This window comes from Silurus meridionalis, chromosome 2, assembly GCF_014805685.1.
Source record: "Silurus meridionalis isolate SWU-2019-XX chromosome 2, ASM1480568v1, whole genome shotgun sequence".
NCBI lineage: Eukaryota > Metazoa > Chordata > Actinopteri > Siluriformes > Siluridae > Silurus > Silurus meridionalis.
In genome coordinates, this window is record NC_060885.1 from 26181894 (window position 1) to 26208971 (window position 27078).

Below are 27078 nucleotides of genomic sequence, written 5' to 3' on the forward strand. Positions count from 1 at the left end.
TGAACTTTGATAAACTATATTTAATGTATTGTGATTCACTCAACTTTTGACAATCCAATACATTTGGGACAAAAATAAAATCAAAGGAATGATGATTTCAATAAACCAGTTTATCTCTAGATCTCACACACACACACACACACACACACACACACACACACACACACACACACCTTTCTAGCAAATCATTTGATCAATTTTTATCATTATTCTCATTTAAGATACATTAAACAACTCTGTGTATCATAAAGACAGTAATATAAAATAATTAATAAAGAATCCAAATCAGTAGAATTTATTTGCAAATACACCAAGAACCAAAGACTCCATCTCTAGAGGTTAAATAAGGCTGGCAAGTTAGCTTTATGCATCAAATCACTAAACTGTTTTATTGTGTATAAAGTAAATCAGTATTGAACAATGAGCAGGCAAGAGATTTCGACCTTAGTGAAATTCAGCAGCACTATTAAACACACATAACAAAAAACACCCCAAAAGCTTATATTTGGCAGACGTTTCCAAAGAACAGAAAAATAATCAAATGTGCACACGGTGTCAACAAAGCTTTAATTGCTGAATATAGTCATTTAATCGACAGTGCAATCTAATGAGATCATTTATTTATATTAAACTCCCATGAGTATTGAACTCTCAAGTCTTTTTTAATTGGCGGGTTCAAACATCTGTGGTCTGGAAACTAATGTGTTCCTGTAAACGTTCATACCAGATTGAAGCCCTGATTGTGTTCAATTGCCTGTAGAAGCTTCTCTTTGAGGTTTTCTTTTCTTGTATACTTGGGCAAATCTAAAAGATTGAAGCAAGTGTGGGCAACAGGAAGATAGTTCTCTCCACCTCCTGTTGGCTGAATAACCAAGATGAGACTCTTCATTCCCAGAATGGGGATTCGATCACTACCTGTGAGAAACACTGCAGATACCAACCAGATTATTAGAAAAGGGAAAACAGTAATAAACAAATACAATAACAAACCAAATAGGTAAAGTAAGGCTAATGTTTAAGACAGTTTTATAAGCTGGAATATAGAGCACTTAATCTCTGCAGCATGGCATTGGCCGAAAGGGTCTACGTTTTTTTTTCCATAATAATAATAATAATAATAATAATAATAATAACTATAATTAGTGGTGCTTGCAAAGCAAAACATGACTATTATCTCATATATTATTATTTAAATTTTGAAGATAATAATAATAATAATAATAATAATAATAATAATAATGAGGTTTGCTATTTTAGGTAATTATTTATAATTAACAGTATGTGAGATTTTAATAGTCTTCTTCTTCTTCTTCTTCTTCTTCTTCTTTTGGCTGCTCCCATTATGGGTCGCTACAGCAGATCACCGCCTCCATACCCCCCTGTCCTCTACATCTGCCTCTTTCACACCAACTACCTGCATGTCTTCCCTCACCACATCCATAAACCTCCTCCTTGGTCTTCCTCTTTTCCTCCTTCCTGGTGGCTCCATCTTCAGCATTCTTCTACCGATATACCCCATGTCCCTCCTCTAACACACTCTCCATTACTTTGCACTATTAATTGAATTTTATTTATGATGTCTATAAGTATTCAGACGCTTTAGTCAGTACTTAGTTGAAGCATTTTTGGCAGTGTTAATAAGTATTAACAAAAAAAAAGTTTTGAATGTGAGAAATAAAATTATTTTAAACAACTAGAGCATCAGGCTGCAAATTACCAAAATTTTTAAATTAAAGGGGGTCTGAATACTTTCTAAATGCACTTGAAATATACCTTCCCCATGCCTAGCCCCCAGTACCCTGACTAATGGCAATTTCTGAAAATGAATTAATAAATAAAAACTTTTTTTCTAAGTTCAACAGTTAGAAAGCTTGTTTTTACTTACAGAGGAACTGCTTCTTCTTTTCCAGAGGCAACTCATGGAAAACCTCCCAGAAGAATTTGATCGTTGGGTGCTCAGGCCAGTACTCTCCCTTGTACTTTGTGTTCTAAAAGAGATGTAAAAATAATAATAAACAAACAAATATATATATATAAACTTAATAAAAAAATATATACTGCATTTATTTCCCCCCAATTGGTACCATTGTCACTGTAGAGTTTTTCTTTTTTTCTTTTTTTTTACAATTTGTGTCGTTAGGTATTCACAAATACTACATGTAAGGATATGTTTATTTAAAAGCGAATATGTTGGTCAAGTAATTTGACATAAATCTTTTCCCTTAAGTTTTCTGCAGGAGCCGGGAAGAAAGAGGTTTTTGAGTTAAAAAATGCTTAAATATCAGTTAAATAGTTAAATATCAGACCAACAAGACATATAAAGAACTGCTAATTGTTAGATGTAGGGACTGATCAGCATTTGCCATAAATTGTTCCTTTTTACAAATAAATTCATCACTGAAACATTCAGATTAATAAAACTGTGTAGACACTTATACATGATAGGCATTGGGAGTAACCTGTGCTATGCAACGTGTGCTATGTGCTGAACCCAATATAAACGTATAGATAGATCTGCTTGTAAACCATTAACTGGTAAACCAAGTTAATGGTTGAAACACAACCCCCCCCCCCCCCCGTCCTCTACATCTTCCTCTTTCAACCCAACTACCTGCATGTCTTCCCTCACCACATCCATAAACCTACTCCTTGGCCTTCCTCTTTTCCTCCTTCCGGGTTGCTCCATCCTCAGCATTTTCCTACCAGTATAACTCATGTCCCTCCTCTGCACATGTCCAAACCATCACAATCTCGCCTTCCTCACCTTGTCTCCAAAACGTCCTACATGCGCTGTCCCTCTAATGAACTCATTTCTAATTCTGTCCATCTTCATCACTCCCAACGAAAACCTCAACATCTTCAGCTCTGCAACCTCCAGCTCCACCTCCTGTCTTTTACTCAATGCCACTGTCTCTAATCCATACAACATCGCAGGTCTCACGACAGTCCTATAAACTTTCCCTTTCATTCTTGCAGATACTCTTCTATCACAAATCACTCCTGCCACTGTTCTCCACCCACTCCACCCTGCCTGCACTTTTTTCTTCACTTCTCTAACACACTATCCATTACTTTGCACCACTGAAACCATGTAACTTAATTCCTCCACCTTCTCCACCTGTTCTCCCTGCAACCGCACCACTCCACTGCCCTCCCTCTCATTTACGCACCTGTACTCTGTCCTACTCCTACTGACTTTCATTCCCCTTCTCTCCAGCACGTACCTCCACCTCTCCAGGCTCTTCTCAACCTGCTCCCTACTCTCACCACAAATAACATCCGCATAGCAACATCAAATATCATCCGCAAACATCATAGTCCATGGAGACTCCTGTCTAACCTCTTTCTCGGCATAAAATTATACTGTTGCTCACAGATGGTCACCTTTTCTCTCAGTCTGGCTTTCACTACACTTTACCATAACTTCATAGTTACTGCAGGTCTGCACATCTCCCTTATTCTTAAAGATCGGTACCAGCACACTCCTCCATTCCTCAGGCATCCTCTCACCTTTCAAAATCTTGTTGAACAACCTGGGTAAGAACTCCACTTGGCTTTTCCCTTGGCTTTCGCCACATCCCTCTTTACCTGCTGCCACATCTCCTTGTACTCCTGCCTACTTTTCTCATCACTCTGTCAATCCAATTCTGTTTTTGCAAACCTCTTTCTCCTTATGCTGTCCTGCACTTCCTCATTCCACCACCACCTCTCTTTGTCTTCCTTTCTATTTCCAGATGTCACACCAAGTACCTTTGTAGCTGTCTCCCTTATCACTTCTGCAGTAGATGCCCAACCATCCAGCACCTCTTTACCACCTGTCTGACCTCTTCCCTGAATCTCACACTACAGTCTTTCTCCTTCAGTTTCCACCATCGTATTCTTTTTTGAGTCTTCACTCTCCTCCTCTTCTTCTTCACCTCCAAAACCATCCTACAGACCACCATCCGATGCTGTCTAGCTACACTGTCACTTGCCAACACCTTACAGTCTCCAATCTCCTTCAGGTTGCATCTCCCACATAGAACATAGTCCATCTGCCCTTCCACATTCCTCTCCTTAAAGCCTTACCTACCCATCACCTACTCATCTCCTGTGTTCCCTTCACCCACCCATTGAAATCTGCCCCAATCACCAATCTCTCACTCCTAGGTACACCTTCTACCACTTCATATAACTCACTCCAGAATTTTTCCTTCTCCTCCATCTCACAACCCACTTGTGGAGCATAAGCACTGATGACATTTATCATCACCCCTTTAACTTCCAGCTTCACGTTCATAATCCTATCAGAAACTCTCTTCACCTCCACTACACTCTTACTGTACTCTTCCTTCAGAATCACCCCTACACCATTTCTCTTTCCATCCACACCATGATAGAACAGTTTAAACCCACCTCCAATGTTCCTGGCCTTACTCCCTTTCCCCTTGGTCTCCTGAACACACAACATATCTACCTTTCTCCTCTCCATCATATCAGCTACCTCTCTCCCTTTACCAGTCATAGTACCAACCCTAACCTCCATTTTCCTACACTTCTCTTTTCCCGGCTGTCTCTGTAGACATCTTCCTCCTCTCCTTTTCCTCCTTTAGCCAACAGTAGCCTAATTTCCACCGGTACCCTGTTGGTTAACAATACCTGTGGCGGTCGTTGGTAACCTGGGCCTCGACCGATCCGGTATGAAATTCTCTTTCATAATCCGCATATTTGATTTGGCACGTTTTATGCTGGATGACCTTCCTAACACAACCCACAACTCTTAGGACTGTCACTAAGAGTGAACTGGCTTGTGAAACCCTAATGGCTGGGTTCAAGCAATTCAAAAGTAACACTCCAAATAAATAAAAACAGTTACATTTAAAATGAACTAAAAAGACTTTAACAAACAGCACGTGTTGTCAGTGATTCACCTCTAGATGCAGTTCTCATACTGTATAACATCAACAGACCGTCCCAACAGCTCCAGCAACCCAGAAAAAACTATCTGTATGGTTTTCTGCCATTAGCCAATAGTTCCAGCATTCAACTACCGATGCTGATTAATTGGCAAAACCAATGAATCGGTCGGCCTCTAATAACAATAAACCAAAGCCTAGTTGACAATGTATGTCATTCTTTTAAAGAGGGGGTTTGCTTCATTAAGGAAACTGAGAAAATGGACCTTCAAACCACTTGACCGGAGTGTTGACCTGAGAGCAAATCTTTACACATTGGGGCAATCAACAATCTGCTACAGGAGAATGTACATGTTTCGGTGCCCATGTCAAACTCCAAATCGCTTACCTGTGGCCTTTTAAATTTGCATGGCGATTCAGGGACACTGACTACAATGTAAAACAAACAAATAGAGGTTGGGCATAGCAGATTTTCTGCCTCAGTCCCCTTAATCAATAGAAAAGCTGGGGCTGTGTTGTCCCAGGTGGTGGAGGGGAGGAGGGCCACATGCTGTCCATCAGTCAGAGGCTCTTAGTGCGAGAGAGAAAACACAGTGCAATCGAGAAGGAATATCTGGCCAACAAGTGAATGTTCCTCACTCTCAGAGACTATCTACTGGGATGGGTTCTCACCCCTTTGTTTAGACCATGTTCAACTTCAGTGAATGCAAAGAGCTGTGGCAGATTTCCCTGCTTGATTTAGTAGGGCAGTTGTATATATAAAGGCAGAATTATGGTCACGCACCTGTTTGTTAAAAGGAGGGCAGAAGCAACAGAAATGATTGCAAGGGCAACTGTGCAAGAATACTCTCATTTTCTGTGTTTTCAATAAGGAGCAGCAGCAAGAAAAAAGGCCTTTATAATTCTTCTTTCAGTGATGGACTGAAATAGTGTCCTTCAGCAGAATTGGTGATGTCAGTGATTGTTGTTTCTGCTTTGTTTACTTCACAGCTCTCACAATGTTTATGTCATCAATTACTATTTTCCTTGGTTGACCTATTTTATATCTGGTGGTAAGTAAATTTTTTGTCTATTTCTTAACACTTGGCTATGACAATGCTTGTGCAATTGTTCTGATAAATTTTTTAAGCTTTTTTAATCTTCCAGCGCTCTGGTTTTCACGTTGGTTTATCGTTAACAACAAATGCAGTCTTCATAGCCCACAACCATGGCTCAAACCAACAGTAGACATTTAGAGATATTTACTGTTTAAACAATCACTCTCCCAAAGCACTTCTGGGCAACAAGAAACACGTGACAATCACATATTTCAATATTTGTGGTCACTTGAAAAAAATCGTGGGTATAACAAAGGTCCAACGATCTACATTGTGTGTTCTCTCTCTCTCTCTCTCTCTCTCTCTCATATATATATATATATATATATATATATATATATATATATATATATATATATATATATATAAAAATAGCAGGAAATTTATTCTGAAATTCTGATAAATATTATCAAATGTCTTCAGTGTATGGTAAAAAGTAACTATTGGCCCTGATATCCCAAAAGTTTTAGAGGGGACTGATTATAACATTCAGCTAATTTCAGGCAAAAAAATCAAACACCCCAGTTTAAATATCCATACCTTCTCTAGTTCATTCCAGTCGTAATTTGTGTTTCCAATAATCATGGCCTGCAGTTCATTTGGCTGAAATAGCTCCAAAACTTTCCCTCCACATATTTTGTGGAATCCAGCATAGAAGGCATTGAAAAGAGGAGCCACAGAAAAGTTGAAAATGTAGTCAACGTAGGCATTTACAAACTCTTGTCTGTAAAAGAAAATGGTAGAAGACATATTTAAACCGTGTATATATAAAATCAAGTTGCCTGCCATCATACACAGTTTTGCTGTGTGCCGCAAAGTTATATGTTTCACATTATGGACACAAAAATAGTGTTTTGCAACCAGTTCTTGGGGAACAGATCTTGGGGAACAGATCATTCACATTTTAGCTCTTTCCAAGTTCCAAGCAAAACTGTACAAGATTTTACAATTTACTGTATACAGTCCTTTATGTATAGTTTGTAGTTGGCTTGCAAACACTGGTTTTAATCAGTTGGAGGGGTTCAGGCAGTAATAGCTAAATGAATCGTTGAATGTGTATGCTAAATCAACAACATACAGTTAATGTTGGATTAAATGTAGCCCCTTTCTATCACAAATAATTACTTTATTATTATTATTTAGTGTGGGATAATGTCAAAACCAGTTTAATTCCATATAAAATAAAACAGCATTAAATGAAAAAGAAAAAAAAAAACACCAAAACCTTTTGATGATGCCAATTAAAAATGTATACTTAGTTCTTAAATATAGAATTATAAATAGATATTATAAGACCAACAAACACTAACATTAGGGCAATTTTCCGTGTATTTGATGAAGACCACCTTTTATAAATGATATGGGCAAATTTATTGGGGCACCTGACAATTCCAATCCCTTCTTCCCAAAAAGTTACAAGTAAGTTGGAGGCACACACAAAAAAACATATTGCAGCCTAACAATGATGGAATTCATGAATAAATGATTTAAAATGGAAAACTGAATAAATTACTATTGAGTTCTGACCTTAACCGTATTAAACAGATTTGGAGTGGACTCAAACACTGACTGCAACCTCAGGCCTCCTCACACTACATCAGTACCTGACTTTACTAACACTCTTGTAGCTGAATGAGCACAAATCTCCACAAGCACACTCCAAAATCTAGTGGAACATCTTCCAAGAAGAGTGGAGATTATTATAACAGCAACTGGGGACTCAATGTGGAATAGGATGTTCAAAAAGCACATACAAATCTTACAGTCAGGTGTCTACAGATTTATGTCCATACAGTGCATGTACTAATTATTCTGGAGCATTGGGATCTTCTTCTGCTTTCGGCTGCTCCTGTTAGGGGTCCTTGTCACTCTCAATGAAAATCTCAACATCTTCAGCTCTGCTACCTCCAGCTCCACCTCCAGTCTTTTACTCAATGCCACTGTCTCTAATCCATACAACGTCGCAGGTCTCACTACAGTCCTATAAACTTTCCCTTTCATTCTTGCAGATACCCTACTATCACAAATCACTCCTGCCACTCCGCTCCACCCACTCCACCCTGCCTGCACTTTTTTCTTCACTTCTCTAACACACTCTCCATTACTTTGCACTGTTGACCCCAGGTACTTAAACTCATCCACATCCACCACCTCTTCTTCCTGCAACCATACCACTGCACTGCCCTCCCTCTCATTCACACTCATGTACTCTGTCATATTCCTATTATTCCTACTGCCAATCCTTGATGCAGTCCCACCTCCACCTTAAACCAGTCTGTCGTTCCTATTGCACATATCCATTTTTCCTCTGCCACACCTGACTTCCTCATAAAATACCAAACCCCTCTCTCCACCCTGTCATACACTTTCTCTAAATCCACAAACACACAATGCAACTCCTTCTGACCTTCTCTATACTTCTCCATCAACATTCTCAACGCAAATAATGCGTATGTGGTGCTTTTCCTCGGCATGAAACCATACTGATGCTTACAGATAGTCACCTCTTCTCTCAGCCTGGCTTCCACTACACTTTACCATAACTAATGGTGTAGCTGATCAACTTAATTCCCCTGTAGTTACTGAAGGTCTGCACATCACCTCTATTCTTAAAAATCGCTACCAGCACACTCCTCCTCCATTCCTCAGGCATCCTCTCACCTTGGTTATAAACTCCACTGGTTATAAACTCCACTGCCATCTCTCCTTAATATCTCCATGCTTCTACCGGTGTGTCATCTGGTCCAACCGACTTTCCACTCTTCATCCTATTAATCGCTACTTTCACTTCCTCTTTACTACTCCTATCCACCTATCATCATGCTTCACCTCTCACATGTCCACATCATCCAACCTTCTTTCTCTTTTATTTTCCTCATTCATCAGCTATTCTGGAGCATTGAGATGTAGAGTCAAATAGGTGTACAAGAATGTGAATCAGTTCTGTAGAGTGAAGCATTTCAGTAGATGCTCTCTGATCGATATTTCTGCATGATTTAAATTAATATTGCCCATTTAAAAAAATAAAGGAAATACCTGTTGTGGTTGTTTACATTGATGTTAGTGCCATTAGGCACCAGCTCCAATACCTCAGTTTCACCAAAGTTTTCCACAGTAATCTGAGAACAGAAAACAACCAAAACATTATTTTATGAATAAGAAAGGTTTTACAGGGGTATTAAAAAATATATTATTAATATTTTACTACTTGCACTGTAAATTACCTAATCTATAAATTTAAAATTAATCTGAGTTGTATGTCTAGATGAGCAGAAAACAGCATCTTAATGGCCATGAGAGGATCATATTCACTAAAGCCTGCTCCATCAATATTGAGAGGTGAGAATGCAATATACACTAGAGAAGGATGTAGGTATGTATAAGAACCTTTCTTATAAGGATGTATAAGAACCTTTGTGATAATTCAAGCAACCAACACATATTTCTAGTATTGAAACATACTTCATTTACACCTATGATCAATAACCACTAAATTGTTATTTTTGTTTTGCATAAAATACTTCTTATGGTAATAACAACACAAAAATAATTTCTGTAGTTTTATGGACAGTAAGTAGAGAAAAGGAAAAGACAGACGCAAAGACAGAGGTCTTAGACACTGTATCAAACTCCATAGACTGTGGTCAATTGCATTGCAAGATAAAAACAGAATGTGTAATATGTGATTTATTACAATCATATTTAATAATAATAGAGAAATTAGAGAAACACCATTTTATTATGAAATACAACTGTTCTTACTGTGAAGTTCAAGCAGAATGTTTCCTCAACGTCATCTTCCGTGTAGTCCAATAATTCTTGCAGACTCCTATGGTATATGGTCAAACATACAAAGGTAAAGAAAGTGTTACAGTACCTAGGAAAAGGTCCTGTACAAAAGAAGCATTATCATAGTGAAATCAACTCTGAATAACTTACCTGCCAACAACAGGCATGAGCTCCTTCAAGTCCTCCAGAGTTGGAGGTTTCTTCAAGAGTTTCTTGTACAGGGCTACAGGGAAATTCAGTTCCACTATAGTCAGATTGTAAATGGCCAAACCACAAATGACCCCAATGAGGTGGAATAAGTCGATATCTTCTAGCGTCTACAAAACAAGAATAAATAAATCAAAATGCAAAACAGGAAAACTTAATTATTAAATCTAGAATATATATTCAGATTACACTGATCAATTATTACCTTGTCTGAAAACCAGATGAGTCTGGAATCCATGTAATACCTGAACATGCCATATTTGGGGTCCAGCAGTTCTTTCATGATGAGGAGGAAGAATTCTTTCCTCACCCCCCCAGCATCCACAGCCTCTTCTCCAACAAAGATCACCTAAATACAGCAACAATGCGTTTTTATCATTTTAATTCACAAGTTAATGGACTAGAAGTTAATCTAAAACTATTTTTTTAAACCGTGTTTGAGAATGTTTAATATGATTCAGGCATAACAAAGCCTAATCTATTAGATAATCATTTTAATCAAGCTCAATATATACACTGTATGGACAAAGGTTTGTGCAACCCTGAGCATAAGGTTTGGATATATGTGATCATTCAGACAAAATGGTGTTAGTAAAGTCAGGTACTGATGCAGGTGAGGTGAGGAGGCCTGGGGTGCACTCAGTGTTCATCCCAAATTTCATCCCTAAGGTGCCCAGTATGATTGAGGTCAGAGCTCTATAACAGACAGCTCAAGCTCTTCCACTGCAACCCATTTAAGCCATATCTACATAGAGCTTGCTTTGTGGGCATTGTTATGCTTGAACAGGTTTGGGTCTCCTAGTTCAGAAAAGAAAATGTAATGCTTCCTCATCCAAATACATCCTATACAATTGTGTGTATCCAACTTATAGGTTTGGGGGGAAAAACACACATGGAATGGAAATGTCAGGTGTCCAGATACTTTTGTCCATATAGTGTATCTTAGTTTAAAATGTTAAATATCTTGTTTGTGAAAGAAAAATAAAGAGATACAAGATAATGTCATAAAAACCTTTAAAGGTTTCTTGTAATCAACATTTTTGGACTTCCGCAAAACCTCCATAGTGTCCTCAACAACATTTTCTCTGCGCACTATGAGAATGAGGCATGGGTTTACTGACTCCACCATGCCACCAGGCAGGAATAAAGAGCTGAGGTTCTGTCTTTCTGCTTGGTCCACAGCCATCTGTTCGAAAACAGCAGACTTGTGAAGGAGTTGAGGAAAGTTAAGGAATAGTATGTCTCCTGAGAAGAAGTATTTCAATTGGACTCACCTGCATCTGTATAACAGCATCAGTTTGAAGCAGGGTGGTCTTTGCCTGAGCATCAAATACAAAAGGGTATTTGCACAGGGTGACCTGAGAGTCCATATCCTAGTAGAAAGATCAGAATATTGTTTTCCTTTAAGGATTAATATTTATGTAAGTTTATTACATTACATCTCATATCATAATAAAACCTGGCAATTTATTATATTCAACATGATGTTTCATGGATCAAGGATATCAAGGATAATGAGATATCTGCTACAGTCATCTGGAGACTGTCAAACATTCTTTTTTGTATGCAAAACCCAGCAACCTTAATTGTTGTGTGAGAAATGGTCTGTTGGACTGTTACACTAATTGCACTTTCTCTACTGACATACAAACATCTTTTTTTAATGTTACATTACATTTTCTGTCAGAAAATTAATGTGTGATCATATAAAACGTTTTATGCTGACTAAATACTGCAGATGTAAAAAATCTGCAAAGCTATCACAAATGTAATTTTTGCTTTTGTTATTATGGATATAACATGTAGCTTTTAGCATAAGGACACAACATAGCAAAAGTTTATTGGCCAAGTGTGTTTGACACACACAAGAAATTTGGTTCCAGCTTTTAGTAACTCTCAAAGGTTCAGACATAAATAACACTATACATTTAGCTTGGACTATACAAGACAAAACAGATGATACGAGACAATACAGACAATGTGGGACAATATAGACAGTTCGAGCATTAATTAGGGACACAGGTTATATATCAGATCAGTTATGTACATAAAGTGTGAGTGCATGGTAGTGCAAATAACCCTTCTTACCCTATGTCAGCAGTTTTGGCTGGCGAAGGTGTTGGTGTGAGGTAGAGCTGGGCGATAAATCGATTTTATCGATTAACTCGAATGTGTAGTTTACATCGATCTGTTTTAATAAAAATCGGGTTTCTCTTTAATGTCCGCTGACGCTCCCCTCTGGGCTCCCATAGTTTTGAAGGAACTCAGCCCTCCCCCCGCGCGTTTGCCATAGAGATACAAAACAACATGGCAGCGAGCAAGCAAAGGTAGCAGTACCACCAATTTACTGCAGCACCTCCAACAGAGGCATGCTGTCGAGTGGGAGAGATGTAGTGCCCTACGAAATGAACAAGACAGCGGCAGCACAAGACTGCGCTTAAGCAGCCGCATCCTGAAAATACACGGTTAAGCAGCCGCACTTTGTTTAGTGTTGCGCGTCTAATCGTACACTTGCGTACACAATACCTGTAAAGATGCTTCAGTACGGCGTTTCCCTTAAGAAACAGAAAAATCAGAGCGTTTGAATCACCATATTCAAACACTTATAAAACATTTTTTTGAGGTTTGCTCAATCTTTCAGATAATTCTTATTTAGAATCTCCCTGTCTATTATATTCTTATTTATATAAAAAGTCATTTTACTGTGGAGTTTTTAAGAAAAGTAAAGGCAAAATCACTCCAAGCATCACTGCATTTTTAATCATGTTCCACATTCCAACACTCATAAAACATTTTTCTTTATAGGTTTGCTCAATCTTTCAAATACTTCTTATTTACAGTGTCCCTGTCTATTACTCTCTTAATTTTCAAGTCATTTTACTGTGGAGTTTTGGAGAAAAGTAAAGGCAAAATCACTCAAAACCTCAGGTGCATTTTCAATCATGTTCCACATTTAAACACTCATAAAACATTTTTCTTTGTAGGTTTGCTCATTTTATGTTATGTTACGTTCTATTTTCACAATTTACAATGGCAGGGCCGCCATCTTGTATTTTTGGCTTGTTGTTTCTGATTACACTTTAACCCAAAAATATCGATTTAAATCGCAAATCGGATTTTTTTGTGAAAAAAATCGGGGATTTTTTTTTTAGGCCATATCGCCCAGCCCTAGTGTGGCTCTGGCAATAGTGCTGACTAGCACAGGGTTATATTAATGTGCTCTTACAAATGTTATTTAAGTTTCACAAATTTAATTTTTACCACATATTTTTAGATCTTAACAAATTATATTTTGTAATATGGAATTTGAATATTCAGTGAATTTTAACCTTGGTTTCTGTGAGGTGGGAGGTCAAATGTACATGTGAAAACCATTGTAAGGAACAAACTTCTACGCAATAAACCTGCACATTCCTTTATACAGCCTTGTAACCGCTTTACCTGTGTGAAGCTGCTTTCAGACAATGTCCATTGTAAAAAGAGCTATACAAATACAAATGAATTTATCTGAATGTACCATACAGTTGCATGCGAAAAACATACCGAGCAGGACTGCTATTTCTTGGAAATTTCTGGCCAAATTTTTTTGAACCTAGCAGAAATATTGTCAATCCATCAGTATGTGTGTATAACCAGAGCAGCTATGTTGACCCTAATAAATGACCCACTATACTATGCACATACTACCATGTCAGTGTCACTGCTGTGTCACAAAACCCAAAATATTACCTGTTTATTGGTGTTCCTATGATGAATATTTTAGATTGAAAAATGGTGTACAAGATATTTGAGAACTTGCATTGCAACAAAGAAACAGTTAGGGGCTGTTCATTTGCACTTGGTTACAAATATAGTAGAGGGATAAGAAAAGATGACAATGATTGTAAGCACAATGTAGGTGTTTCTGATCATTTGGCTCAGAGTTTCCAGCAGAAACCAAAAATTCAGTATCTTGTTTTGAATTCATAGTAATCAGGTGGTGAATAGGTAAGAGAAAATGACTTACAATGGAAAACATCTGGTGCTGGATCCATGTAACATAATCACTCCTAATGTCAACCAGGTCTTCCAGTTCATGTATGTAAAACTTATCATACTGAATTATTTGGCCAGCTCGCTCATTTACCTGCAATAATAATATAACATGATTACAATGAAAATTATCTTTAGATGTAACATTCAGAAAAAAGTGAATACAGTTTCAGTTACATAGAAGCAAAAAGTTCAATCACTGCCTTCAGCATGAGGACCATTCAAACAGCATGTCTTCTATATTATTATAATTAGTGGTTGGCTATTGATATTTACTAATTTACAAAACTGTTATATAATTTATATATATATATATATATATATATATATATATATATATATATATATATATATATATATATATATATATATATAAATTATACACACACACACACACACACACACACACACACACACACACATATATATATATATATATATACACACACACACACCGTATTTTTCGGACTATAAGACGCTACTTTTTTCCTACGTTTTGAACCCTGCTAAACAACGAAGCAGCTAATTTTTTAATTTTTCCTGGGTTTTTCCCGGTTTCACAAACTTCAAGCCAAAAAACTGAGCGACATAACATTAGACCAATGACATTTCCAAACGGAAACGAAAAAAATGCACCTCACCTGTGTTCTGAGCTGCACGGCTTCGGGAGAAAAAAACGTTTTTTTTTTTTTTTTTTTAAACGCACGACGATGCCAAAAGATAAAAAAAGATAAACTCCCAAAAGAAATAGTTGTGAAAGGAAGGAGGAAGACAGTGAACAATGACTTTCTTGGTAGGCTACTGTTTACATACATACATAGGTACCTTGACCTACGAGTGCATTAATGTACGAGGTACGAGCTCGAGACGCCGCTGCTAGATGGCGAAGCGAAGCCAAAAAGCGAAGATTGTGACGAAAATTAAGATAAGCAAAGAAGAAAAGGTAAAAAATGAAAAGTTTAGGGATACGTAGTGTACAGTAGTGATAGTAAAAACAAGTTTTCCCTCCGCCTCCGCTTATTGCCTCTACCACCCCCCCGCCCCCTCCACCGGCGTTTTCGTTAGCTCTCATCTACAAGGTAAATACACTACGTAAAACCTTATTATATCTTTACATACTCTTTCTATTGTTTTTATACAAGATTTTTTATTTGGAAATGTATTTTCCTAATTTAATAACATGAAACATAAAAACGGGGTGTCATTTTGAGGGTTGGAACGGATTAATGCCATTTTAAGTATTTTCAATATGGAAAACATTTGATGTGCAAGCAAATTGAGATACGAGAAAAATACACAAACCTTTCATACCTGTATGTTGTAGATATGCCATGTTATAATCTACCTTTGTTGCTATAAATTGAGCACAGAAAAGGCTTGGCTCTCTTAAATGCTCCATGCAGATATTTATTTCATAAAACTATTAACCATGGTTAGTATTTTTGTTTGCTAACTATGTAGCAAAAGATTAAGATTGCACTGTATGCAGCAGCTAATGCAGAGCAGTTTTGCATAATAAATGTACACAAGTTGCGTACATCATAAAGGTTGTTTTTCAGAACAGGTTCATAATTTGTGTTGAATTCAAGGTATATCACTCAAAATACATACAGAATGCAGAATCTCCAGAAATTTCAAACAGGTACTGAGGAAGCAGGTGAATGTCCTGTGCTCGGATGGCAAAATTCCCATCTTCTGCATCCGAAGTAGATACAAAACCACCTCTTTGTACAATTCCACAAGTCCTTGAAACAGTGCTGGATCAAAGCCAGACCACCAATTTCCTTGGAGAAAAGGTGAAAACATAAAGAGAATAAAATAAGTATGAAAAGTAAAAAAAAAAGTGCTAATAAAAGAAGAAACAGAAAATGATAGTAAGAAATATATATATATATATATATATATATATATATATATATATATATATATATAATTTTTTTTTTATTACAATAATTAGGTTAGTGGCTATTTCGCTTGTCCCTAGTACACGTATTCTTAGGTAACTCGCACTGGATCATTTTCTTTGGTTAAACAATGAAGTTTTACACTTTTTTTTGTGTTATTTTTCACACTGCAATTTTATACTGACTACAATAAGTACAAAAAGAACAGTAGCGGATGATTTAAGTATTCCTGATTCCTTAGGAAAAATAAAACACTTGGAAACAGCTGACAAGATTAAATACAACCTCAACAAAGGACATTTTAAAGTCAATAATCACCAGATTTGTTATCTCTAATATTGCCTTAAAGAATTAAAGAAATCATCAGGTCATTATATGGGGACCAACATGTATTGCTTGTTTTTCTCTTTGACTCCACACAGAATCATTACCACCACCATTCACTACCGAAATTATCACCAGCTTCATCACAACCAATGTGAAAACACACTATAATAATTAAGTTCAGGAATAAAATACATTGCCTGGCCAAAGAAAAGTCACCACCTGGATTTAACTAATCAAATAGGTAGGAGCTCCAGCAGATAATTACTCCTGTGATTAATGTTTCAGCTAGCATCAAGTTATTTTACCCTTAATAATGCTATGAGTAGCTTCATATTTCTTTAACAACCATGTGGAACGTCATATACTTCTGTTTTAGAAGGGTTTCAAATATCAACCGCATCAAACAAACATCACAACTGTGCTAAAACTATTACAATTTTGTTAAAAACTGTTCATTGAATTATTAAAACCTGGAAATATAGTGGTGAACTTTAAGGTTCTTCAAGGAAGAAATGTGGCTAGGAAAAAAAATCAATGATTAAAGTTTTTAGTAAAAATCAAAAATCACAGAACTCACGGCTGTGTTTAATAGTATATCTAAGAGCATTTCCACATGCACAATGTGAAGAAAACTCAAGGTTCTGGAACCAAACATCTGTGTAGCCTTAGAAACCCACTTATCAGTGAGGCTAATATAAAAAAAAAAAAAAAAAAACATTTTCTAGGGAGCACTTTGGAGCTGGTCTGATTAGTCCAGATTTACCTGGTTCAGAGTGATGAGTGCATCAAGGAAAGAAGAGAGGCAGATGAAGTGTTCTTGTCATGCCTAATTCCTACTATGCAAGCCTGTCGCAGCCTTTTTATGTTTTGGGACTGCTGCAGTTGGTAAGGTTCAGCAAATATATGTGCCCAAAAGATGACTATACACTGTGTGCACAATTATTAGGCAAGTGATTATTTTGACCATATCATCATTTTATCCATAATTTCCAAGTCCAAGCTGTATAAACTTAAATGCTTATTGGATATACAGTGCCCTCCACAATTATTGGCACCCCTGTTTAAGATGTGGTCGTGGACTTCAAAAAATTCTCCTTTTTTTTTTTTAAAACAACATAGAACCCAAATGCAAAAAAAGAGAAAAATTCAACCTTTTATTTAAGTACATAACTTTGGTGGTAAAAAAAATCACACATTTAGAAGAAAAAAAAAACTTGAAATCATGTGTGCCACAATTATTGGCACCCCTGATGTTAATACTTTGTACAACCTCCTTTTGCCAACAAGACAGCACTTAATCTGCTCCTATAACATTTCACAAGATTGGAGAACACAGAGAGAGGGATTTTTGACCATTCTTCTTTGCACAATCTTTCTAGATCATCCAGTGTCCTGGGTCCTCTCTTATGCACTCTTCTCTTTAGCTCGCCCCACAGGTTTTCGATTGGGTTGAGGTCTGGGGACTGAGATGGCCATGGGAGGACCTTGAGTTTGTGACTGCTGAACCACTTTTGTGTAGATTTTGCCACATGTTTTGGATCATTATCCTGCTGAAAGACCCAATGACGACCCATCTTCAGCTTTCTGGCAGAGGCCATCAGGTTTTTATTTAAAATATCCTGGTACTTCAAAGCGTTCATAATGCCATGCACCCTAACAAGGTTCCCAGGGCCTTTGGAAGAGAAACAGGCCCACAGCATCACAGATCCTCCACCATACTTCACGGTGGGCATGAGGTGCTTTTCGGCATACTCATCTTTTGTTTTACGCCAGACCCACTTAGAGTGTTTGTTGCCAAAAAGCTCAATCTTAGTCTCATCTGACCAAAGCACACGATCCCAGTTGAAGTCCCAGTACCGCTTAGCAAACTCCAGGCGTTTACGTTTGTGAGTGTTAGTGAGAAAAGGCTTTTTCCTTGCATGCCTCCCAAACAGCTTGTTGGCATGTAGAGAGCGTCTGATGGTTGTTTTGGAGACTCTGTGACCCCAAGATGCCACTCTTTGATGCAATTCTGTGACGGTGAGCTTGGGAAATTTTTTACTTCTCTTACCATCCTCCTCACTGTGCGTTGTGGCAAGATAAACTTGGGACCTCTTCCAGCCTTGTTTGTCACTGTTCCAGTTGTTTTAAACTTCTTAATGATTCCTCTGACTGTAGATACCGGCAAGTTAAGGCGGTGGCTATTTTCTTGTAGCCATTGCCTGACTTATGAAGGTCGACACACATCTGCCTTACTTGAATGGTGTGTTCTCTTGTCTTTGCCATGTTGACAAATGGGTAAGAGAATTAGGCCTCTGTGTCACGTCATATTTATACCCCAGGAAACAGGAAATCATGAATTACTAATTAAAAGTCCCTAGATACCCTGACCAACCTTAGCAACTACAGAAAAATATATATAAAAAAAAAAACAATTAAATTTTTCAGAGGAATTGTTAGGGGTGCCAATAATTGTGGGACACATGATTTCAAGTTTTTTTTTTTTCTAAATGTATGATTTTTTTTTACCACCAAAGTTATGTACTTAAATGAAAGGTTGGATTTTCTCTTTTTGCATTTGGGTTCTATGTTGTTTTTAAAAAAAAGGAGAATTTTTAGAAGTCCACGACCACATCTTAAACAGGGGTGCCAATAATTGTGGAGGGCACTGTATATATATCAGGTGTATATATATCAGGTGATGTGTATTTGTGTAACGAGGGAGGGTGTGGCCTAAGGCAATCAACACCCTATATCAAGGTGTGCATAATTATTAGGCAGATTCTTCTCCTCAGGAAAAATGGGCCAAAAAAGATATTTAACTGACTCTGAAAGTCAACAATTGTAAAAAATCTTTCACAGGGATGCAGCACTCTTGAAATATTCAATTCAATTCAATTCAATTCATTTTTATTTGTATAGCGCTTTTAACAAGAACATTGTCTCAAAGCAGCTTTACACAGATAATGTGGCGATTAAATGTAAATATGTTCTTTGTAAGTTCGTTTGTCCCTGATGAGCAACTGTGGCAAGGAAATTTCATGGAACCACCCAAGGTGTTGATGAGAAACCGTCCCGAGCTGCACAGAGTGGCCTCCAGTCGAAGAAAACACTATCAGAGGCAGGCCTGGACGAAATATCTAAGGTATTGGGGCGTGATCATAGAACCATCAAACATTTTCTAGCAAATAGTAAACAGGGTCGCAAGAAATGCCTCGAGAAGCAAATTAACTGCTAAAGATTAAAAAAAGAATAAAACATAAAGTTACCAGGAACACATTATCCTCTAGTGCTGCCATATTCCACAACTGCAACCTACCTGGAGTGTCAAGAAGTACGAGGTGTTCAGTTCTCAGAGACATGGCGGGGTAAGAAAGGCTGAAACCTGACCACCTCTGAACAAGACAAATAAGTTGAAACGTCAAGATTGGTCCAAGAAATATCTGAAGACAGATTTTTCAAAGGTTTTGTGGACTGAAGAGATGAGAGTGACTCTTGACGGACCAGATGGATGGGCCCGTGGTTGGATCAGTAACACAGAGCTCCACTTCGACTCAGATGCCCGCAAGGTGGAGGTGGGGTACTGGTATGGGCAGGTATTATTAAAGATGAGCTAGTTGGACCTTTTTGGGTTGAAAATGGACTCAAAATCAACTCTCAGACCTACTGCCAATTTTTAGAAGACACTTTCTTCAAGCAGTGGTACAGGAAAAAGTCTGCATCTTTCAAGAAGACTGATTTTTATGCAAGACAACACTCCATCACATGCATCAAAGTACTCCACTGCGTGGCTGGCCAGTAAAGGCCTTTAAGCTGAAAAACTAATGACATGGCCCCCTTCTTCACCTGACTTAAACCCTATTGAGAACTTTTGGGCCCTTTTTCCCCCCATCCGAGGGCTGTCCCCCCCAAAAAAAAATATTTAAAAAAAATCGCACTCTCCATTATATGTATTCTCTATTATATGAAAAATATATGTATACCTATATGTATATGTATACCTAAAATAATTGTGTAAGTAGGAAAAAAAACACAAAAATGCATTTAGAAACAGTTGAGTTCCCCCTCCCCTTCCTCACAGTGGTTTGACCCACTGCCTGCTTTCCCAGTTCATCTCACCTACTCTACACACACGAGTCAGGTGTGTGTCTGCAGCTCAATTAATGTTCAACTCCATTAACTAGGGGATTTTATTCACTTTCAATAAAACGATTCTCTTTAATGTAGTTGATGCAGACACATTCATAAATTAGTTATGGAGAAATGCTGATTACCGAATGTAATTTTCCATGAATCTGCTCTATTAGCGATTAAAATATGACTTATCTAGTGAACGTTAGCTTGTTTACAATAGCTTGTAGCATAGTGCACTGTGTTTTATTTGGGACGACTTGGTATAATGTTAACTTAACATTTACGGCCACAATGAGCATATTGTTTATCTGTGCATTTACTAAATTAACACTGTGCTACATCCGAACTGACCCCACTGTATTTTTTTGTATAATCAATTTCTATTCTGTTCTTAAGTGTCTTAATTAATTTGTAAATAAAATGTTAAACATTTTTTTTTATTCCTTTTTATTGTTGTGATTATTTTTTTATGATAGTTTTACTTTATTTATGTAAAGCACTTTGAATTATCATTGTAATTGACGCAGTCTCCGTGCTACAATAATAATGATAGAAACAACGTTTTTCACTGTGGGGACACTGTGTCTTTATACTGTAAGTACAATTTGACTGTATTATTTGTGTCCCCCTTCAAAAATTGCTCATGAGAAATTTTATATGTAATGTCCCCCCCTACTGTTAAATGAAATTTACGCCCATGGGCAGTGTAGATGGACTGTATAAAAAGATCCACAAGCTGTTAAGAAAAACTGCCATTGAGACCAGGGCACTGCTTAAGGGTGCCAGAAGCAGTGTACAAGGAAATCCAAAATGTGCCACGCAAGATGTTGGCAACCTCTGATGAAGTATTAATTTGCTAAATAAATTTGAAAAATAATTCCATGGTGAAGTTAATGAGCTGGTGAGGGACTGATCTGTGGATAATAAGAGGATCTAGCTTGCAATTTAAATCTGCACCATTTCATTGTTCCATGCTGAAATCAGCAAAAGAATCCTGGTACACCTGCTGTCAGGCAAATGATCTCAATGCTACCTTACAACATTATCATCAGATAGCTGACCATCCTCTTTGCAAAGTACTAGAAACCCCCATGTTTCCTGTGAAGAAGATACTACCCCCTTTCTATTTGTTTCTAGCCACTGTTACACTGTCCCTTTGCTTGCCCTTGGTCACTTAATCTTATTTCTCGTAGCTTCTTTCTTGCTCTTTTTGGCCTTGCTCAATTAGAGGGCTCCTAGGTGTATCTACTCTCTACTCAAATGGATGGTTTCTCTTCATGGTCCGACTTCCATTATTCACTGACTGCCTGCTTTCACCAATCTGAGTAATTTTCATCCTAGTTTTGTGTCCCACTTTCTGACTTGCAAATGTATGCAAGTTTGTCCATTCCCTCTACACTGCACTTTCCTTAGCGGACTTTTATGTGAGAATGGACATTGTCAGGAATTGTTCAGAAAACAACATTTAAATTTATTCCATTAAATCGATTCCAAATGAATAAGCCAGTGGTTAGCTAAGACTGAACTTTTTTTTTTAGGAATAATTAAATTTTAACGCTAGTACTGCAATAGATAATCGTTGCAGTAGACTTCTATATATTAAAACAACAAATTTAACATGTCATTAGGTCATATGCCTGTTTTTTATTTATTTTTTTATTTTGAGTAGTATTTTACTAATAATTAAGTGAAACTACTATACGATTAATATAACACTAAACAATGTCCTGTACGTTTTTTATAATTTGCTAACACAGAGGCTTTTCTTTACATTGCATGATTCTTACCAAGCACTTTGAGGGGAGTATTGTTGAGGCAGACGATTGCCTTGGCAAAGGGAATGGTGAGTGTGACGTAATTGTTGGGGTTTTTAAACAGAGGACATTCTGGAAGTATAAGGTAGAGCCTCAGTGCCTCAATGTCTGGAGGAGAGCTGCAAAGGTTGGGAATCAAATGCCTCTCCAAACTGGCAGTAATCTGGATTTTTGGAAAATAAACAGCTATTAAGTCCATGTGCATGGAAAACTGACACAATAAATTCTTTTGAACAACATGCGTATTTAGACCAATAATGAGGACTGTTTTGTCAAACACTCACGTGCTGTAAAATATGTGGAAAATCAGGCTGGATGAGTCTGTGGAAGAGTAGACGAGCCATGTTCATGTCCACCCCAGGACATTTACTGCTGGTGCGATAATGATCTGGATAGCTGGAAAATGATTAATATCAAAACATTTATTAAATACAAAACACTAAATTCAGCAGTTAATGGTAACATAATACATAATAGAATTTTATGGCATTTTTTTTGGAAATGTTATATAGCCCATACTCACGATCGTAAATAAACATTAATATAATATAGTGTTAGTTCAATAGTCCAGAATAGAATATTATTATGCACCCTGCAGTCTTTTCCAAATTAATATTTTAATGGAACACATTTTTTTATTTTGTATAGTGATTTCTTTCTGTGCAAAAACACAGCAGACAAATTTTGAGTATTTTGATCTGCCCTCGAGTTTGTATTGCCTTGAGATTAAAACAAAAATAATAGTCAACAGCATCTCTTTATATGTACAATCATTTGTTTACTTGCAAAATAGTAAGTCATTTGGATTAGTACTGATTATTAAGTAATCAATTCCAAAGTTCGAAAAGATCTAAATTATGGATAGATCTTCTAAATAATAGCACAATTCTGCAGATTAAGAAGCACTACCTTGCAGAAAGAAAACTCCCATTTAGACAACTTGCTGAGGAGAATACATCATCAATCTCACTATAAAAAACAAGAGAAATTTGAAATAAAAAAATATGAAAAATAGGCAAAACACACATCAGTTTAACTCAACTCAACGTTGTTGCCATTCTTCTATATACACAGTATACAAAAAAACATAATGTAAAAATATAAGATTAATTGGCATGAATACAGAAGTAACTAGATGACACTAATATAAAATACATTTGTAATGATTTAAACGCTAAAATATTGGATATACTGTACACTGTAATTTCTGGTGAGAGTCTTCCCTGACCGTGGCTCAGCCATTTCTGTATAAGGTCACCATTTAAGGTTAAGACATGCTGGTTACAATGTTGTATTTGCAGATCATCTGGGGGAGAGCCATTCTTGAGAAAACAAACAAAAACATAAACTCAAGCTAAATTAAACACCTTCCAATTTTCTGATAATTTTATTAGTTGCATTCAGATACATGTGTGCTGATTAGGGGTGAAACGGTACACAAAATGAATGGTTCGGTTCAATTTCAGTACAGTTAGGGGAAGAAATGCAAAACATAAAATTGCTTTTTATTTTTTTTATGCCGCTTTTTATTATTATTAACATTTCAACATGAACAGTTTACCTTTTTTAAAACAAATGTCTGCATTTAAGACGCACACAAGATGTTTATTTATTTATTCACCAATTTATTTATTCAGAAATTAATTAATTCCATCCAGCCTTCATTCATTTATTCAGTCCCTTGATATGTGGAATTGTCAGTATTTTCTCCTTTAAAGAGAAATTCTTTAAGCTAGACAACAAAAGCAAAAGAATCCATATCGCTATTCAGTAATCCCCCGCTTTACCGCAGTTTGAATCTCGTGCCCTGGTTTATTGCGGAATTGCATTTGCCAAATAGCTAATTAGTTTATCTTATTTTCCGTTCTCTCACGGATAGAACGACAGACCTAAAAACTTATAGGAAATTGTTTTTATGTTGAATTATTACATTTTTTAAATAAAAATATAATTATTAATTATAAAATTAAGTAAAATCTTAAAGCAGTACAGTGCTGTGTACATAAAAAAGCATTTTTGGGGTTGCATCCGTTTAGCGAGGTTTTTCGTTTACCGTGGGCGGTTTTGGAACGTAACCACTGTGATAAACGGGGATTACTGTACTGTCATTAAAACATGACGATGACAGGAAGTGGCAGCAATTTCGAACACATTCGCAGAACAAAATACAATTTTTTGTTGCAATTTTAATACTTTTGAGAGGCAACTCAGATTTAAAACATGTCCCGCACGTAAAACATGTGCACTGCACAGCAAGTCCTGTACTGAAATTGTTTGATATGAATACGCCTACCGTTACACCCCTAGTGTGGTTATTATTATTAATATTTTGATGTGATTTGATTGTTTATAGAAATTGGGAAGAACCACACAACTGTTATTATTTTGTATATATGCATGTTACTCATCAGATGCAAAAAAAAAAATATTCTTCTACCTGAGGACAGTAGCAGTAAGCAAAGCTCTGGTCTCCACCAGCATAAATCCTCTTGACACAGTAGAACTGCTCAGCCTCTTAAACAGGCAATACAGACAACAATTTATGGATCAAGTTAATGTTAATACTAACTGTAAATAATTAATTTAAACCAAATATAATACACCTAAAAGCTGTGTTGATTGCTGGGATAAATCTTGAGCAGGGTGTAGTAGACTAGAAACTTAATTTACCTTAACTTAAAATGTAATTTCAGTATCTGAACGTTGCTGATGTTTGAGAGGTAGACAGGCTTTTTAACAGGCTTGTTAGTGCAGTACAGATTATTAATGAGCTCTGAATCAACAAGTATATGTGTACTGACCAGAATCCATTGGTATGGAGTCGGTGTGAGCTCTCCATTGGCCTTTTACAGGAGCAGGACTTATCCTGTTGCAGGTGTTACGTGTGCCAAGTTGTCCGTTTCCTCCAAGACCGAAAGAATCAATCTTGCCAGAGGATGGAATGAATGCTAAGGTATGCTGCCTTGTATATTAATAAAAATAAAGAATTACTATATAATTGCCAAATCCAGATGCTATAACATCATTATTATGTTGGTTAATCTTAATTTTCTGATTAGGTTGTCCTGGTAAGCAGACATGCTGATATTTATTATGGGTACTAGTAACCACATAGAATGTCAATTGCCTAGCAAATGGAATGCAACCTCTTAGCAACACCACAGCAACTAATTGGAATATTAAAATAACCACCTAGCCATCTTCTACCTGGAATATTATAGTTTCCAGCAACAACCCACAAACCAGCTATATTACCACAGCAACCACATATAAACTTGCAAAGAAATACTTGCAAAACTCTGGCTACCAGCCAGAATAAAACACTGTAGCAACCTGATGGGGTGCTATAGGGACAACACAGTATCTATCTAGCAAAAACTAAAGATAGCACAGCAGCAATTCTCTAGCAACCAACTAGCAACCAACTTAAATACCTAGAAATGCAGAACCGCACTGAAAGCTGAAATACAAGAGCATCCACATATAACAACCTAGCAAACACTTTATGGCAAACACTATATTAAGCACTATATGGACAAAAGTTTGTGGACAACTAACCATATGATTCATGTGTGCTTTTTTTTTTACATATTCCACATTTACTCCCCATTTGCTGGCATAATAACCTCCACTTTTCTGGGGAAAAAAAAAAAAGTGTGTCACTTGATGTCAGGTTTTGCTTGTGGAGATTTGTGATTATTCAGCCACAAGGGTGTTAGTAAAGTCAGGTACTGATGTACATGAGGTGAGGAGGCCTGGGGTCCTGTCAGCGTTCACATTCACCCCAAAGGTGTTCAACTGGGTTGTGTTCAGAGCTCTATAGCAGGCCATTTAAGAACTTGTACTGAGAGATCAGCACTTTCTGAAATACTCAAAAGCAGCCAGCCTGGTACCAACCTGCCAGTACCCTAGCAGAGCAATGGATAATCATCCACCAAACAAGATTTTATCAATCACATAGCCACACCATACATACAATAGCAACCACCTGAGATGAGACATGCCCTATAAAATTAAACATTTTAGCCTTTTAACTGCATACAGTAAATGAACATTGAACACATTGTTAACACATTGGTCATTAGAAATTAAACACTTTCAATCATGCAATCAACTCTTCTGCATGTTTGATTTGCTCTGTGACACCAACACAAAGTTCATCCATGTGCTACATTTATAATTAACACTGTGATTCTTCTATCAGCAGCACATGTACAGTCAAATATATATGGACAGATTTATGTTAATTTTCGCTTTTGCCCACTAGACTATTACAGAGCGTTATACATGTGCCTGCTAGTGTTTCTTTTTATTTATTTATGATGTGACCACTGTACACAAGTATATAGAGCTATATTATCTGCCTGGATTCAATCAAATGCTTAAAACCCTCTGGGTGATGCTTCACAACGCAGATGGACAATGACAATCTTACAAAAGTAAGTACACCCATTACATTTCAGCAACCATTTTATTATATCTGTTTAAGGGACAAAACTATAGAAATGAAAGTTGGATATATTTTAGAGAAGTCAATGTGCAGCTTGTATATAAGTACAGATTTACTGTTCTCTAAAAATAACATGCAGCATTATTGTCTAAATAACTGACAACAAAAGTGAGTACAGCCTAAGTGAACACGTCAAAACTGTGTCCAAAGTGTCAATATTCTGTGTAAGCACCATTGTGATCCAGGACTGCTTTATTCCTCCTGGGCATGGAATTGACCAGAGCTGCACAGGTTCTTGCTGAGATCCTCTTCCACTCCTCCATATTGATATCACAGAGCTGCTAGATGTTAGACACATGGCGCATCTCCACCTTCTGCTAGAGGATGCCCCACAGGTTCTAAATAGGGTTCAGGTCTGAAAACCTACTTGGCCACTCCATCACCATCACC

At 37.0% G+C, this 27078-nt stretch overlaps 1 protein-coding gene across 3 annotated transcripts in view; it reads right to left on the minus strand.

Moving 5' to 3' along the window:
* herc4 (HECT and RLD domain containing E3 ubiquitin protein ligase 4) overlaps positions 1–27078 on the minus strand; it is a 46685-nt gene continuing 19607 nt past the window's right edge. For 2 of the 3 annotated variants that reach the window (XM_046869249.1, XM_046869259.1), the window contains 17 exons: positions 24980–25140; positions 24616–24692; positions 23376–23500; positions 23088–23147; positions 22463–22574; positions 22152–22341; positions 15632–15804; positions 13995–14114; positions 11263–11361; positions 11001–11174; positions 10194–10337; positions 9932–10098; positions 9755–9821; positions 9029–9111; positions 6533–6716; positions 1886–1988; positions 1–927 (listed from right to left, as the gene is read on the minus strand). In XM_046869249.1, the coding sequence (XP_046725205.1) occupies positions 719–927; positions 1886–1988; positions 6533–6716; positions 9029–9111; positions 9755–9821; positions 9932–10098; positions 10194–10337; positions 11001–11174; positions 11263–11361; positions 13995–14114; positions 15632–15804; positions 22152–22341; positions 22463–22574; positions 23088–23147; positions 23376–23500; positions 24616–24692; positions 24980–25140 (2248 nt within the window). In that variant the 3' untranslated portion in view covers positions 1–718. Of the gene's footprint in view, positions 928–1885; positions 1989–6532; positions 6717–9028; positions 9112–9754; positions 9822–9931; positions 10099–10193; positions 10338–11000; positions 11175–11262; positions 11362–13994; positions 14115–15631; positions 15805–22151; positions 22342–22462; positions 22575–23087; positions 23148–23375; positions 23501–24615; positions 24693–24979; positions 25141–27078 lie in introns of those variants that run through there. The other variant, XR_006928131.1, reaches the window with a different exon arrangement.